Genomic DNA, 15,747 nt, shown 5'->3' with positions numbered 1-15,747 from the left:
ATTGATGTGTAGTAGCAGAGAGTGCACTTGCGTGTGGGCATGTGAACATGTGTATGGATGCCCTCAGAGGCCCGTGGTGTAGGATCTCCTAGAGCTGGGTTTGGAGTAATTGTGAGCCACCTGACCTGGATCCTAAGAACCAAATTTCGGTAGGTCCTTTGCAGAGCTAGTTGTACCTGGACTCAGGGCCTGGCTGCCCAGCACGGACACCGCCGGGCTTGGCAGGTGTCTGTTGTTCTATATACTTCTCTCGCATCTAATTTTATTCGTGCCTGCTCTCTCCCAGTACAGGTGAGCTCAGGGTTAGGGGATGACCGTCCTTTCTTATCAGTGGCTCTTAGTTTCTAGAATCCTTTGGTTGGTTCTTCCAGTTTGCAGTTGATTCCTGTCAAACCAATCTGTCGTAGTTTGCTCTACACTGCTTTGGAACATACTTCATTCTTGTCTATCTAAGCATTTAAGTACCCAGTTAGGTGGTCTGAAATGTGTCTGACCTCTTCCTTCCTTCCTTTCCTAGTCTTTTGGATGTAGGAATTCATAGCTCTAAATACTCTCCTAGGCCTGATTTTAAGTCTGTCAACTTTCTCATTGAACTTGTTGTCTCTAGCCATATGAAGGAGGAGGGCCTGACTCTGAAGCAGGACATGGAGGCCTGCTCCTCTGTGGAGGACCCCTTCAACACCGACTATAGAATGATGAGGACTCTGGGACACGGACATTTTTCTGAAGTGAAACTCGCCTTCCATGTTCCCACTGTGACCTGTGTGGCTGTAAAACTCCTTAGAAATAAGAAGAAGTACAACTCGATTTTTAACAGTGAAATAAGCGTTATGAAATCCATGAACCACCCCAATATCATCAAACTTTTTCACGTGATCGAGACGGAAGAGATCACCTACCTGGTGATGGAGCATGCCTCAGAGGGAGAGCTGCTGCGGCGGATCCTGGAACGGGGGTCTCTACCGGAGTGCGAGGCTGAAAGGATATTTACTCAGGTGGTGCATGCAGTGAATTACTGTCATAACAATCAAGTTGTCCATAGAGATATAAAAGCCACCAACATCCTTATGGACTGCAGGGGAAATGCCAAGCTGATTGATTTTAGCCTCGCTGTGAAAGTAACTCCTGGGCAGAAGCTGCGGGGTTTCTGTGGCACTCTGCCCTATTGTGCCCCAGAACTCTTTGCACGGGGGGAATACGATGCGTACCCCATCGACATGTGGTGTTTAGGGATTCTCCTCTTTCTCATGGTGGCTGGGCACTTCCCTTTCCAAGCCAAATCTGTGGCAGGCATGAGGAACGAGGTCACCTCAGGCAACTTCACCATTCCTAAGCATGTTTCTATCGACATTTTCAATGTCATCTTGGAATTACTGATAATCAATCCCGGCAGAAGGCCCACCATCAAGGACATCATGAGGCGCCCCGTGATCAGGGCCAGTGAGGCACGTTCACCACCTACCTCCACCCCTAGCCTCCCAGGCACCCCGAGCCCTAGCATTGTCGGGACCATGAGAGTCATGGGCTATAAGCCTGAAGTAATCATTGAATCCCTGAGAGACCAAAAATACGACGAGGTGATGGCAACTTACCTTATATTGCAGCACCAGTCACCTGCGGGGGACTGTGGCCACAACCAGGTGAATCCTGAGAAACCCAGGCAGCCAGGCACTGTCCTCTGCCTGACAGAGCCTTACACTTATCCTGGATCCCTAAGGAGAGCTGAACCTGTTCCCTATACCTTTACCTTGCCATCTAAGGGCCAGGAAAAAGAGGAGGAGCATTATTCCAGGAAACTTGCCAGATGCCATAGCATGCCTGCCACCCTATGCTGCCATCCAGACACACACCCTCTCCACCTGGGCTGTCCTATTGCTAAGTCCATCAAGGGCAGCATCCTGGAAATGAATGTTTATTTTTCACAGGTTGGATCACGTGACAGCCACACTGATAGTGACCATCCATCTCTGGGTCTGGAGGAAGAGGACAGCTCAAGCTCCTCCTCTGAGGATTTATCAGAGATGACGACAGTCATAGAGATAGAGTCGACTATAGTCGCAGAGGAAAAGACCCTAACACAGGAAGACATCGATGCTCAAGAAGCAATCATTGCCCTGAGAGTAAACATCATCAAGGAGGACACCATGCCTGAAATGAGGGAGGAGGAAGAGACCGAGGAGAGAGAGACCCAGGAGGACAACATCACAGCTGGCCAGCCTCAGGACGCTGGTACAGCTCTCCCTCAGCAAGAGACCGAGAACAACATCACACCTGGCCAGCCTCACGAAGCTGGCACAGGTCTCCCTCAGCAAGAGACCGAGGACGATATCACTCCTGCCCAGCCTCAGGATGCTGGCACAGGACTCCCTCAGCAAGAAACCGAGGACAACACCACACCTGGCCAGCCTCAAGATGCTGGCACAGGTCTCCCTCAGCAAGAGACCGAGGACGACATCACACCTGGCCAGCCTCAGGAAGCTGGCACAGGTCTCCCTCAGCAAGAGACCTTGGACGACATCACACCTGGCCAGCCTCAGGACGCAGGCACAGGTCTCCCTCAGCAAGAAACCAAGGACAACACCACACCTGGCCAGCCTCAGGATGCTGGCACAGGTCTCCCTCAGCAAGAGACCGAGGACAACACCACACCTGGCCAGCCTCAGGATGCTGGCACAGGTCTCCCTCAGGAAGTGACCGAAGACAACACCATAACTGGCCAGCCTCAGGATGCTGGCAAAGGTCTCCCTCAGCAAGAGACCGAGGACAATACCACAACTGGCCATCCTCAGGATGCTGGCACAGGTCTCCCTCAGGAAGTGACCGAGGACAACACCATAACTAGCCAGCCTCAAGACGATGGCACAGGTCTCCCTCAGGAAGAGACCGAGGACAACACAACACCTGGCCAGCCTCAGGATGCTGGCACAGCTCTCCCTCAGCAAGATACTGAAGACAACATCACACCTGGCCAGCCTCAGGACGCTGGCACAGCTTCCCCCCGCAACCGGCGTCAACGCTGGAAGCGGGTGAAGAAGACAATCATGAACGGCCTCAGACTTCTGTGCTGCTGCTGCCTGCCTCCTGCTAAGACAAAGGCTGCCTCATGTAAGAACATGACTCCAATGAAAAGGGACCTTGGAGCCACCCTCAGCACCAGGTGAGTGCATTACTTCACTTCATTTTATTCACTTTTCCTTCTGTCCATTGTAACTAATGATAATTTGCCCAGTTGGCACACCTGTGAACTTAACAAACTCTGTCACTTTAGAAAGACCAATACCATAGAAATCCTGGTAATGTGACCTCAGGCTTGTTGAGCAAGAAGTAGATTGTATACATGTGCTGATAAAGCAGGAAGAGGAGCAGGTGGGGCATGGCAAAGTCAGCAGAGATTGCTGAGAGACCAGTAGGGCACTTTGGTGCTGCAGGGCAAGCACAGAAAGTTCTGTGTGCTTCAAAGTCAGTAAGAGTCACTTACCTGTGTCTTTTTGCTTTGAAGTCCTAAAGATGACAGGCCCCATCTCCATGGCTTGTGGGCCAAGGGTTGGGGATCAGCCTGGATGAGATGTGGAAAGCCTCTCTGGGAAGCCAGGCCAGATGTCCAGAAGCCCGTGTGGTCACAGGAGCATTCTGCACAGGACCTATCCCAGTACAGATCTGTCCAGGTAAAATCCCAGGCAGGAGGGGCTGCCTTTCCACTGGGTCTTCCACAGAGGGGATTGGCTGAGGTGCAGAGGTGCCCTAAAGCTTTATGTGGCACACTGATCCCTTGCTCTCTCCTCCAGCCTGCATAAACATCACAGACTGTCCTCTGGGTAGTGATTGTCCTTTATTCCCCGTTTCTTGGCAGGAAATATGATCTTTTCCACATAGTAAAACTTCTCCCCATAGTGATATAGTTTCCAATCTCCCTGTCCCACCTGCACCAATAAACCATCCTACCACACACCATCACACTAAAATTGACCAAGGAGGACACCATCACACCAGACACCATCGTACCAAACACCATCATACCAGACACCATATGAGAAACCATCACGACAAAGAGATCAAGGAGGACACCATGACTGAAGAGACCAAGGAGGAAGAGAACAAGGGAAACACCATCATACCAGACACCATCATACGAGATACCATCACAACAAAAGAGATCAAGGAGGATACCATCATAACTGAAGAGACCAAGGAGGAAGAGAACGAGGGCGACAACATCAGGCCTGCCAGCCTCAGGATGCTGGCACAGCTCTCCCTCAGCAAGAGACCGAGGACGACACCAAACCTAGCCAGGCTCAGGACGCTGGCACAGGTCTCCCTCAGCAAGAGACCGAGGACAACACCACACCTGGCCAGCCTCAGGATGCTGGCACAGGTCTCCCTCAGCAAGAAAACGAGGACAACACCACACCTGCCCAGCCTCAGGATGATGGCACAGGTCTCCCTCAGCAAGAGACCGAGGACGACATCACACCGGGCCAGCCTCAGGAAGCTGGCACAGCATGCGCTCAGCAAGAGACCGAGGACAACACCACACCTGCCCAGCCTCAGGATGCTGGCATAGGTCTCCCTCAGCAAGAGACCGAGGACGACACCATACCTGGCCAGCCTGAGGAAGCTGGCACAGGTCTCCCTCAGCAAGAGACTAAGGACAACATCACACCTGGCCCGCCTCAGGATGCTGGCACAGGTCTCCCTCAGCAAGAGAACGAGGACAACACCACACCTGCCCAGCCTCAGGATGCTGGCACAGGTCTTCCTCAGCAAGAGACCGAGGACGACATCACACCTGGCCAGCCTCAGGAAGCTGGCACAGCATGCCCTCAGAAAGAGACCGAGGACAACACCATACCTGGCCAGCCTCAGGAAGCTGGCACAGGTCTCCCTCAGCAAGAGACTAAGGACAACATCACACTTGGCCTGCCTCAGGATGCTGGCACAGGTCTCCCTCAGCAAGAGACCTTGGACGACATCACACCTGGCCAGCCTCAGGACGCTGGCACAGGTCTCCCTCAGGAAGAGACCGAGGACAACACCACACCTGGCCAGCATCAGGACGCTGGCACAGGTCTCCCTCAGGAAGAGACCGAGGACAACACCACACCTGGCCAGCCTCAGGATGCTGGCACAGGTCTCCCTCAGGAAGTGACAGAGGACAGCACCATAACTGGCCAGCCTCAGGATGCTGGCACAGGACTCCCTCAGCAAGACACCAAGGACAACACCACACCTGGCCAGCCTCAGGATGCTGGCACAGGTCTCCCTCAGCAAGAGAACGAGGACAACACCACACCTGTCCAGCCTCAGGATGCTGGCACAAGTCTCCCTCAGCAAGAGACCGCGGACGACATCCCACCTGGCCAGCCTCAGGAAGCTGGCACAGGTCTCCCTCAGCAAGAGACCTTGGACGACATCACACCTGGCCAGCCTCAGGACGCTGGCACAGGTCTCTGTCAGCAAGAAACCGAGGACAACACCACACCTGGCCAGCCTCAGGATGCTGGCACAGGTCTCCCTCAGCACGAGACCGAGGACAACACCAAACCTGGCCAGCCTCAGGATGGTGGCACAGGTCTCCCTCAGGAAGTGACCGAAGACAACACCATACCTGGCCAGCCTCAGGACGCTGGCACAGGTCTCCCTCAGCAAGAGACCGAGGACAATACCACACCTGGCCAGCCTCAGGATGCTGGCACAGGTCTCCCTCAGGAAGTGACCGAGGACAACACCATAACTAACCAGCCTCAGGACGCTGGCACAGGTCTCCCTCAGCAAGAGTCCGAGGACAACACAACACCTGGCCAGCCTCAGGATGCTGGCACAAGTCTCCCTCAAGAAGAGACCAAGGACAACACCACACCTGGCCAGCCTCAGGATGCTGGCACAGGTCTCCCTCAGCAAGAGACCGAGGACAACACCACACCTGGCCAGCCTCAGGATGCTGGCACAGGTCTCCCTCAGGAAGTGACCGAGGACGACACCACACCTGGCCAACCTCAGGATGCTGGCACAGGTATCCCTCAAGAAGAGACCGAGGATGACACCACACCTGGAGGGCCTCAGGAAGCTGGCACAGCTCTCCCTCAGCAAGAGACCTTGGACAACATCACATCTGGCCAGCCTCAGTAAGCTGGCACAGGTCTCCCTCAGCAAGAGACCGAGGACAACACCACACCTGGCCAGCCTAAGGATGCTGGCACAGGTCTCCCTCAGCAAGAGAAAGAGGACAACACCACACCTGTCCAGCCTCAGGATGCTGGCACAAGTCTCCCTCAGCAAGAGACCGCGGAGGACATCCCACCTGGCCAGCCTCAGGAAGCTGGTACAGGTCTCCCTCAGCAAGAGACCTTGGACGACATCACACCTGGCCAGCCTCAGGACGCTGGCACAGGTCTCCCTCAGCAAGAGACCGAGGACAACACCACACCTGGCCAGCCTCAGGATGCTGGCACAGGTCTCCCTCAGCAAGAGACCGAGGACAACACCAAACCTGGCCAGCCTCAGGATGCTGGCACAGGTCTCCATCAGCAAGAGAACGAGGACAACACCACACCTGGCCAGCCTCAGGAAGCTGGCACAGGTCTCCCTCAGCAAGAGAAAGAGGACAACACCACACCTGTCCTGCCTCAGGATGCTGGCAAAAGTCTCCCTCAGCAAGAGACCGCGGAGGACATCCCACCTGGCCAGCCTCAGGAAGCTGGTACAGGTCTCCCTCAGCAAGAGACCTTGGACGACATCACACCTGGCCAGCCTCAGGACGCTGGCACAGGTCTCCCTCAGCAAGAGACCTAGGACAACACCACACCTGGCCAGCCTCAGGATGCTGGCACAGGTCTCCCTCAGCAAGAGACCGAGGACAACACCAAACCTGGCCAGCCTCAGGATGCTGGCACAGGTCTCCATCAGCAAGAGCACGAGGACAACACCATAACTGGCCAGCCTCAGGACGCTGGCACAGGTCTCCCTCAGCAAGAGACCTTGGACGACATCACACCTGGCCAGCCTCAGGTTGCTTGCACAGGTCTCCCTCAGGAAGTGACCGAGGACAACACCATAACTGGCCAGCCTCAGGACGCTGGCACAGGTCTCCCTCAGCAAGAGACCGAGGACAATACCACACCTGGCCAGCCTCAGGATGCTGGCACATGTCTCCCTCAGCAAGAGACCGAGGACAACACCACACCTGCCCAGCCTCAGGATGCTGGCATAGGTCTCCCTCAGCAAGAGACCTAGGACGTCATCACACATGGCCAGCCTCAGGAAGCTGGCACAGCATGCCCTCAGCAAGACACCGAGGACAACACCATACCTGGCCAGCCTCAGGAAGCTGGCACATGTCTCCCTCAGCAAGAGACGGAGGACGACATCACACCTGGCCAGCTTCAGGAAGCTGGCACAGGTCTCCCTCAGCAAGAGACCGAGGACGACACCATACCTGGCCAGCCTCAGGAAGCTGGCACAGGTCTCCCTCAGCAAGAGACTAAGGACAACATCACACCTGGCCCGCCTCAGGATGCTGGCACAGGTCTCCCTCAGCAAGAGAACGAGGACAACACCACACCTGCCCAGCCTCAGGATGCTGGCACAGGTCTCCCTCAGCAAGAGACCGAGTACGACATCACACCTGGACAGCCTCAGGAAGCTGGCATAGCATGCCCTCAGAAAGAGACCGAGGACAACACCATACCTGGCCAGCCTCAGGAAGCTGGCACAGGTCTCCCTCAGCAAGAGACTAAGGACAACATCACACCTGGCCTGCCTCAGGATGCTGGCACAGGTCTCCCTCAGCAAGAGACCTTGGACAACATCACACCTGGCCAGCCTAAGGACGCTGGCACAGGTCTCCCTCAGGAAGAGACCGAGGACAACACCACACCTGGCCAGCATCAGGACGCTGGCACAGGTCTCCCTCAGGAAGAGACCGAGGACAACACCACACCTGGCCAGCCTCAGGATGCTGGCACAGGTCTCCCTCAGGAAGTGACAGAGGACAGCACCATAACTGGCCAGCCTCAGGACGCTGGCACAGGACTCCCTCAGCAAGAGACCAAGGACAACACCACACCTGGCCAGCCTCAGGATGCTGGCACAGGTCTCCCTCAGCAAGAGAACGAGGACAACACCACACCTGTCCAGCCTCAGGATGCTGGCAGAAGTCTCCCTCAGCAAGAGACCGCGGACGACATCCCACCTGGCCAGCCTCAGGAAGCTGGCACAGGTCTCCCTCAGCAAGAGACCTTGGACGACATCACACCTGGCCAGCCTCAGGACGCTGGCACAGGTCTCTGTCAGCAAGAAACCGAGGACAACACCACACCTGGCCAGCCTCAGGATGCTGGCACAGGTCTCCCTCAGCACGAGACCGAGGACAACACCAAACCTGGCCAGCCTCAGGATGCTGGCACAGGTCTCCCTCAGGAAGTGACCGAGGACAACACCATACCTGGCCAGCCTCAGGACGCTGGCACAGGTCTCCCTCAGCAAGAGACCGAGGACAATACCACACCTGGCCAGCCTCAGGATGCTGGCACAGGTCTCCCTCAGGAAGTGACCGAGGACAACACCATAACTAACCAGCCTCAGGACGCTGGCACAGGTCTCCCTCAGCAAGAGTCCGAGGACAACACAACACCTGACCAGCCTCAGGATGCTGGCACAAGTCTCCCTCAAGAAGAGACCAAGGACAACACCACACCTGGCCAGCCTCAGGATGCTGGCACAGGTCTCCCTCAGCAAGAGAAAGAGGACAACACCACACCTGTCCAGCCTCAGGATGCTGGCACAAGTCTCCCTCAGCAAGAGACCGCGGAGGACATCCCACCTGGCCAGCCTCAGGAAGCTGGTACAGGTCTCCCTCAGCAAGAGACCTTGGACGACATCACACCTGGCCAGCCTCAGGACGCTGGCCCAGGTCTCCCTCAGCAAGAGACCGAGGACAACACCACACCTGGCCAGCCTCAGGATGCTGGCACAGGTCTCCCTCAGCAAGAGTCCCAGGACAACACAAAACCTGGTCAGCCTCAGGATGCTGGCACAAATCTCCCTCAAGAAGAGAACAAGGACAACACCATACGTGGCCAGCCTCAGGAAGGTGGAACAGCTTTCCCTCAGCAAGAGACCGAGGAAGACATCACACCTGGCCAGCCTCAGGAAGCTGGCACAGGTCTCCCTCAGCAAGAGACCTAGGACAAAACCACACCTGGCCAGCCTCAAGATGCTGGCACACGTCTCCCTCAGCAAGAGACCGAGGACGACACCACACATGGCCAGCCTCAGGACGCTGACACAGCTTTCCCCGCAACCGGCTTCAATGCTGGAAGCAGGTGAAGAAGACAATCATGAACGGCCTCAGACATCTGTGCTGCTGCCGCCTGCCTCCTGCTAAGACAAAGGCTGCCTCATGTAAGAACATGACTCCAATGAAAAGGGACCTTGGAGCCACCCTCAGCACCAGGTGAGTGCATTACTTCACTTCACTTTATTCACTTTTCCTTCTGTCCTTTGTAACTAATCTCTCCCTAGTGCTATAGTTTCCAGTCTGCCTGTCCTACCTGCCCCAAGATGGGTTCCCAGGTTGAGATTTGCGGCCTACAAACAGCCTGATGGGAATTTTTTAGAAGGAGCCTCCTGCCATCCTTTTGCAAGAGCCCCGAACCCACACACATGCCAAACCCATCACAGGTTACATTGCTTGAGTCCTCAGACCCAACTCAGAACAAAGCCTGGAAAACTCAGTCTTGGAGTGACTGCAGTGGTAGCTGTGCCCTCTCTTGACACCAATTCTGCCCTAGTTACTCACCTCTTGCATATCTATCCTTGTTCCTTCAAGGCGACCATTCACATTGGATCCCACACTCACGACCACATGCCACACTGTGAGGGTGTGATCGGTGTCCTGACAAGTCTAACTGGAGACTCTTGGAGGAGCAACCCACTGTGTCCCTGTGTCATGGCAGCCTCAAGCCCCTACCTCGTGTATGTACCAGCTGGACAGATCTTAAGGCTGCTTCCATTTCTTCAAGTCTCTGCCCTTTGCATATTCTTACACAGTTAATCATCCCTGCACAGCCTTTGGGGAGAATTCTGGGAAGCCTTATCTTTCCATCCTAGTATCACAGTGGTAAGACTTCATCTCTTGTGTTCTTTCTCCCTAGACTGTGGCAACAAGTATCACATCGTGAGACACACAGATGTCTGTGTGATTGACCGTGTATGGTCCATCCATCCTGGCGCTTCCCTGAACTTGAATGTAGGACAAAGGTCCTTGAAGATAGCCTCGATCTTCAACAGCATGCCCCCATAATGTACTTCCACACCCGAAACACTCTTGAGCAACTCTAAGCCCATAGGATGGACGTATTGAATATGGCAGATGGATATGTTTCATTCTGCAGAAATTGGAAAACAAAGGTATGTACACCGTACCATAGGTGTATACCCAGGGTTTCAACGGGCAACTGCTTTAAGTGCTGAAAAGGCTGATTGTGTAATTACACAGTTATTGGAAATAGTGGAAATTTTGGGGATACCTTCACAAGTTAAGACTGATAATGAACCTACATATATATGTAGTAAGATGAAGCAATTCTTTGCCTATTATACTATAAATCTTTATGCTATAAATGATTTATAAAACTTTATACTACAAATGATTTATAAAATCTTTATACTATAGTATAAAATGATCTTTATGTAACATATACTATTGTAAAGATTTGTAAATCATTTACACTATAGTATAAAGATCATTTAAATGATCTCTATATCCTTCATACTATAAAGCTTTATAAATCATTTATACTATAGTATAAAATAAATGATAGTATAGTATAAATCATAATATAGTATAAGTGATTTATAAATCATTTATACTTTAGTATACTATAAAGGATATATAGCATAAATGGTAGGCTAGTATAAATGATGCTCTATATAGTATAAATGGTATAATTTATATTATACTATCATTTATACTATGCTATCATTTAAATGATAGTGTAGTACAAATGATAGTATCTAGTATAAATGATAGTATGGTATAAATGTTACTATATATAGTATACATGGTATAATTTATACTATACTATCCTTTATGTTATACTATCATTTAAATGACAGTATAGTACAAATGCTACTATATATAGTATAAATGATAGTATAGTATAAATGATGCTATATATAGTGTAAATGATATAATTTATACTATACTATCCTTTATAATATACTATAGTATAAATGATGTATAAATCACTTATACTATACTATGATTTATACTATACTATCATTTATTTTATACTATAGCATAAATGATTTATAAATCTTTATAGTATAAATGATACAGAGATCATTTAAATGATCTTTATACTATAGTGTAAATGATTTATAAATCTTTAGAATAGTATAAGTTATATAAAGATCATTTTATACTATAGTATAAAGATTTTATAAATCATTTATAGTATGAAGTTTTATAAATCATTTATAGGATAAAGATTTTATAAATCATTTATTGTATGAAGTTTTATAAATCATTTATAGTATAAAGATTTATAGTATAATAGGCAAAGAATTGCTTCATCTTACTACATATATATGTAGGTTCATTATCAGTCTTAACTTGTGAAGGTATCCCCAAAATTTCCACTATTTCCAATAACTGTGTAATTACACAATCAGCCTTTTCAGCACTTAAAGCAGTTGCCCGTTGAAACCCTGGGTATACACCTATGGTACGGTGTACATACCTTTGTTTTCCAATTTGTGCAGAATGAAACACATCCATCTGCCATATTTCACTCTTTTGGTATCCCTAGGCTTATTTCCAGCACGCAGTCGAGTGTGGTTATACAGAGGACAAGTGGGACATTTTTTATTATTTCTTTGCTTGTTGCCCAAGTTATAGAAAAAAAATTAACTTTTACTTTTAACATCGTGTCTTTCATGAAATGTTGAGGTGTTGTAATTGATCAGTTTCCTCATTTGCTTGTACCGATGGACCTGGAAGCCGGTATGAGACCGAATCCGCGTGATATATAATGGAGGGTTTCTACTTTTGTTAAGCCTTTTGCAGTTGCATAAATAATAAAGTTAATTCTAAACCATCAGGAATAAAGTCAGCAGTTTCTATATGCCAAACAACTCATTCTACATATGGAGAGCCAGCAATTACAATAAGATTCAGGGAAATCTACTAATACCATAAAGATTACATACAATTCTGATTTTTGAATCGATTTTTGAACTGAACTATATGGTCTTTTGATCACCTGGCTTTTGTGTGTGTGTGTGTGTGTGTGTGTGTCTGTGTGTGTCTGTGTGTGTGGTGTAAGTCTTTAATCTTTCACTTGGGAGACAGAGAAAGGTGGCTGTCTGAGTTTGAGATCAGCCTGGTTTACAGAGTAAACGACAGAACAGCCAGGGCTACACAGAGAAACCCTGTCTTGAAAAACAAAAAACAAAAAACGATGACCATCAAAAAGCCGCAGTTTTCCATCTGTAAAATGGGGACACAGTCATTGTAGGATTCTTGGCAAGAATGCAATCCTTAAGGCTCCAACAGCAACCATGGTGGCCAGCAACCTGGAGGGTTGCAAAGCCATTACAAAGGCTTTGGGATCCATTTTCACTCATCAGGAAAACCAAAGGAGTTCAATAGTCTTACCCTATTGCTCCACAGCCACCATCCTCTGCCTTCGGCTGAACCAGTTTAATCCTGGGATGTTTTCCCAACTAATCTTAGGGCTGTGTTCACAAATCCCACATCCAACAGTGTTCGGTTGGACTTAGCAGAGCATCCGGGTTTTCCTGCCCCTATCCTGAACCCCACAAACCCCAGGGCAAAATGACACTGGCACTAGCTAAGCATGCGTTTTCCTCCCTGATTCCGCTGACACTGTATTATTAGGATTTCACTGCTTATTCTAAAGAACAAGTTAATTTTCCATTTTCGCATCAAATATGGAAAGGAATTACCCACTAACTAAGCTTCACATATTCGCACATAAACTGGGGTCTTACAGGAGGAAGAGGGTCACTGGCACCAAGGGAAAACTGGACAGAACTGACTGGCCCAGTCACACTTCCGTACATGGACACGGGGAACTTTGAATACATTCCCCTGATGACACTGCCTACTGCCCACCCCTTCCAAGCCCCTCACTCTTTCCCTTTGCTGTTCAGCACCTTGCTTCCCAAGTACAAGTACGGGCCAAGTGCCGTGGACTCCTGTCCAGAGGACTGATGGACACACGGGATGGTCTCTGGGCTCTAGCACAGAGGCTCCTCCTAGCTGGTTATCTCAGGATCTACCTGGCAGGTCAAGAGGTATGAGTCCCACAAAGGGGCTAGAGACAAGCGTCAGCTCAGATCTTGTGATGGTGATTGTGGAACAGGGCAGCTGAAAAGGAATTCAGGGATAGAATAAGTATAAGTCTAAAAGGAGCTTGCTCTTTGAGGAAGGATGGGACTTTCCTTGGTGAGACTTGCCATGTCCTGTCCCTCCAGCCTACTTCTGTCCTCCTCTCTGCCTGCATCTGTACGTTCATGGGTTATCTTCTGCCTTAAGGAGGGCGATTATGGCACCAAGCAAGGGTGTTATCAGGCAGCGGAGGGGAGGGCAATAATGATTTTGAAGCAAAGGGTCGAGCCTGTGCTCTTGAGTTCTGCTGGTCCTACAGCTCAAAGAACATATTCAGGAACAAAAACCGCCTAGTGCTGGAATTATCTGCCAAGGACTGCACAGACCCCAAGCCCCAAAATCAGCACCTGTCTTTTTTGGATAAACGGGGGACTTTTCATGGTCAAGGGCAGTCTACCCAAATTTCCAAGTCTAGGCTTGGATAAGACTCCTTCCTCCAACCTTAATCTGTTCATGTTTGGGGAAAGGCAGTGGGTAACAGAACCTTCATGGTCCGACAACAAAGCCCTTCAGGTTCCTTTCTGTTTTGCCAAGGTGTTGGTGATGAGAGGAGGCTCTATGGTCTGTGACTTCCAAAAATCTGATATCTGATTACAGAACTGGCAAGTTGCGCTTTGGTGCCCGTTGCTGAACGGTGCCTGTGTCTCCCTTTCATTGTGTGATGGTTTAGTTAACTAGACTTGCTATCCAGTGCTCAAGTGAGTGATGCACGTTCTCTGAAGAGTGAACATCCTTGTGACCTCCTGTAAACTTCCACCCAGTTTCTCTGGCGTATGTCCCGCAGCTTGGGTGGGTGCTGTGAGGTCCACTTAATGTGAAAAACTGATGACTTTTGGTGGGAGGTGACAGCAGCCTAGCTTCAGGAGCATGGATATGGGTGATCAGCCCTCCACCCTCAAGCGTTGTTGTCACAAGCACTTGTGGCTGGGCCCCGAGTTTAACAGCAACCGTGAACTTTTGAAGCAGTTGGGAACCTAGGTCATACAGAAAACAAAAGCAGTCCTTCCTCATCTTCTCTTTGCTATTGCTTTTGTATTTGGTGAGGCAGGGTCTCCTGTAGCACAGGCTGGCCTCTGCATTCCTGTGTGGCCAAAGAGGACTTAAAATGATCCTCCTGCCTCCACTTTTCTAACTTTGCCAACTGCCAAGTCTTTATCCTTTATGAGACTTTCCTGAATTCACGGCAACCTCTTGTCTAAGGTCCATCAGCTGACCCTTGAAGGACTCTCAGTCAGGGCACAGCTAGTTGTACCATGTCTAAATGTAGAGTGTGTGTGTGTGTGTGTGTGTGTGTGTGTGTGTCCTCCTTAAGGTTTGGGTGTCAAGAGTCCCACAAAGAATCAAGTGTTTGAACAATGTTCTAACCAGGTGGCACCACGTGGAGCAAACTGTAGACCTTGGGCAGTGGGCCCAACAGGAAAAGGTGGGTCTCTGGACATCACTGTGGACAGACACTAGTGTGTAACCAGCTTCCTCAGGCCCCTACTGCCCCACTGCCCTAGACCAGCATTCCTGTCCCTGAGGACAGAATGTGAGGGAACCAAAGGGATGTGCCTAGTGATCACTGGTCCATTCCTTGCTCTGACACCACAAGGAGCCATTGTGACACCTATCCACTTAAGGCTCTGGCTGAGCCTGCTTCCTGTCTTACAGAGCAGAAGCTCTTGGTTGGAGAGCAACTGGACTTCTGTGCCCGTGACAGACTAAACTATACTCGCATTTTAGAAGCTGTTTTGACCACCATATGGTAAGTGCCTTCTGTTCTCTAACCTACAACATTTTATTATGTTTGTTTAATAAACATAAAGTCTCCTTCTAGTCCCTCCCTCACACACTCACACCATTCTCCACTCCTCTTGTCTTACAGAGCAGAAGTTCTTGTTAGAGTGTAACTGGACTTTTGCACCCGTGACAAGACATTCCTAGATTTTTGAAGATTTCAGACCACGGTAGAGTAAGTTTCATAAACATAAACTGTCCTCCTATTCCCTCCCTCACACGCCCTCACACCGTTCCCCACTCACATTCCCCTCAGAGAAAGGGAGGTCCCCCATGGGCACCAGCTCACCCTGGCACATCAAGTTGCCAAAAGGACTGCATGCATCCTCTCCCACTGACACCCAGACAAGGCAGAGCAGCTAGGGCAAAGGGATCCAAAGGCAAACTACAGAGGAAGAGACAGCCCTTATTAGGGCACCCGTTGTTAGGGCACCAATATGAAGGACAATCTGCACCTCTGCTACATATGTGTAGGGGGCCAAGGTCCAGCCCAGGCATGCCCTTTAGGTTGGTGATTCAGTCTCTGTGAGCCGCCATGGACCCGGGTTAGTTGA

General features: G+C 50.4%; 1 protein-coding gene across 1 annotated transcript; it reads left to right on the top strand.

Annotated features, from left to right (window-relative positions):
- The first annotated feature begins 611 nt into the window (after nt 1-611).
- LOC132654119 (sperm motility kinase X-like) lies at nt 612-1,726 on the top strand. The gene is made up of 2 exons (XM_060383387.1): nt 612-1,640; nt 1,718-1,726. The coding sequence occupies exons 1-2, from the start codon at nt 612-614 to the stop codon at nt 1,724-1,726; spliced, it is 1,038 nt and encodes a 345-aa protein (XP_060239370.1).
- The last annotated feature ends 14,021 nt before the right edge of the window (nt 1,727-15,747 follow it).

The sequence above is a fragment of the Meriones unguiculatus genome, chromosome 5 (genome assembly GCF_030254825.1).
Source record: "Meriones unguiculatus strain TT.TT164.6M chromosome 5, Bangor_MerUng_6.1, whole genome shotgun sequence".
Classification (NCBI taxonomy): domain Eukaryota; kingdom Metazoa; phylum Chordata; class Mammalia; order Rodentia; family Muridae; genus Meriones; species Meriones unguiculatus.
Note: the sequence above shows the minus strand (reverse complement) of the source record. Positions and strands in the feature narration are given on the sequence as shown.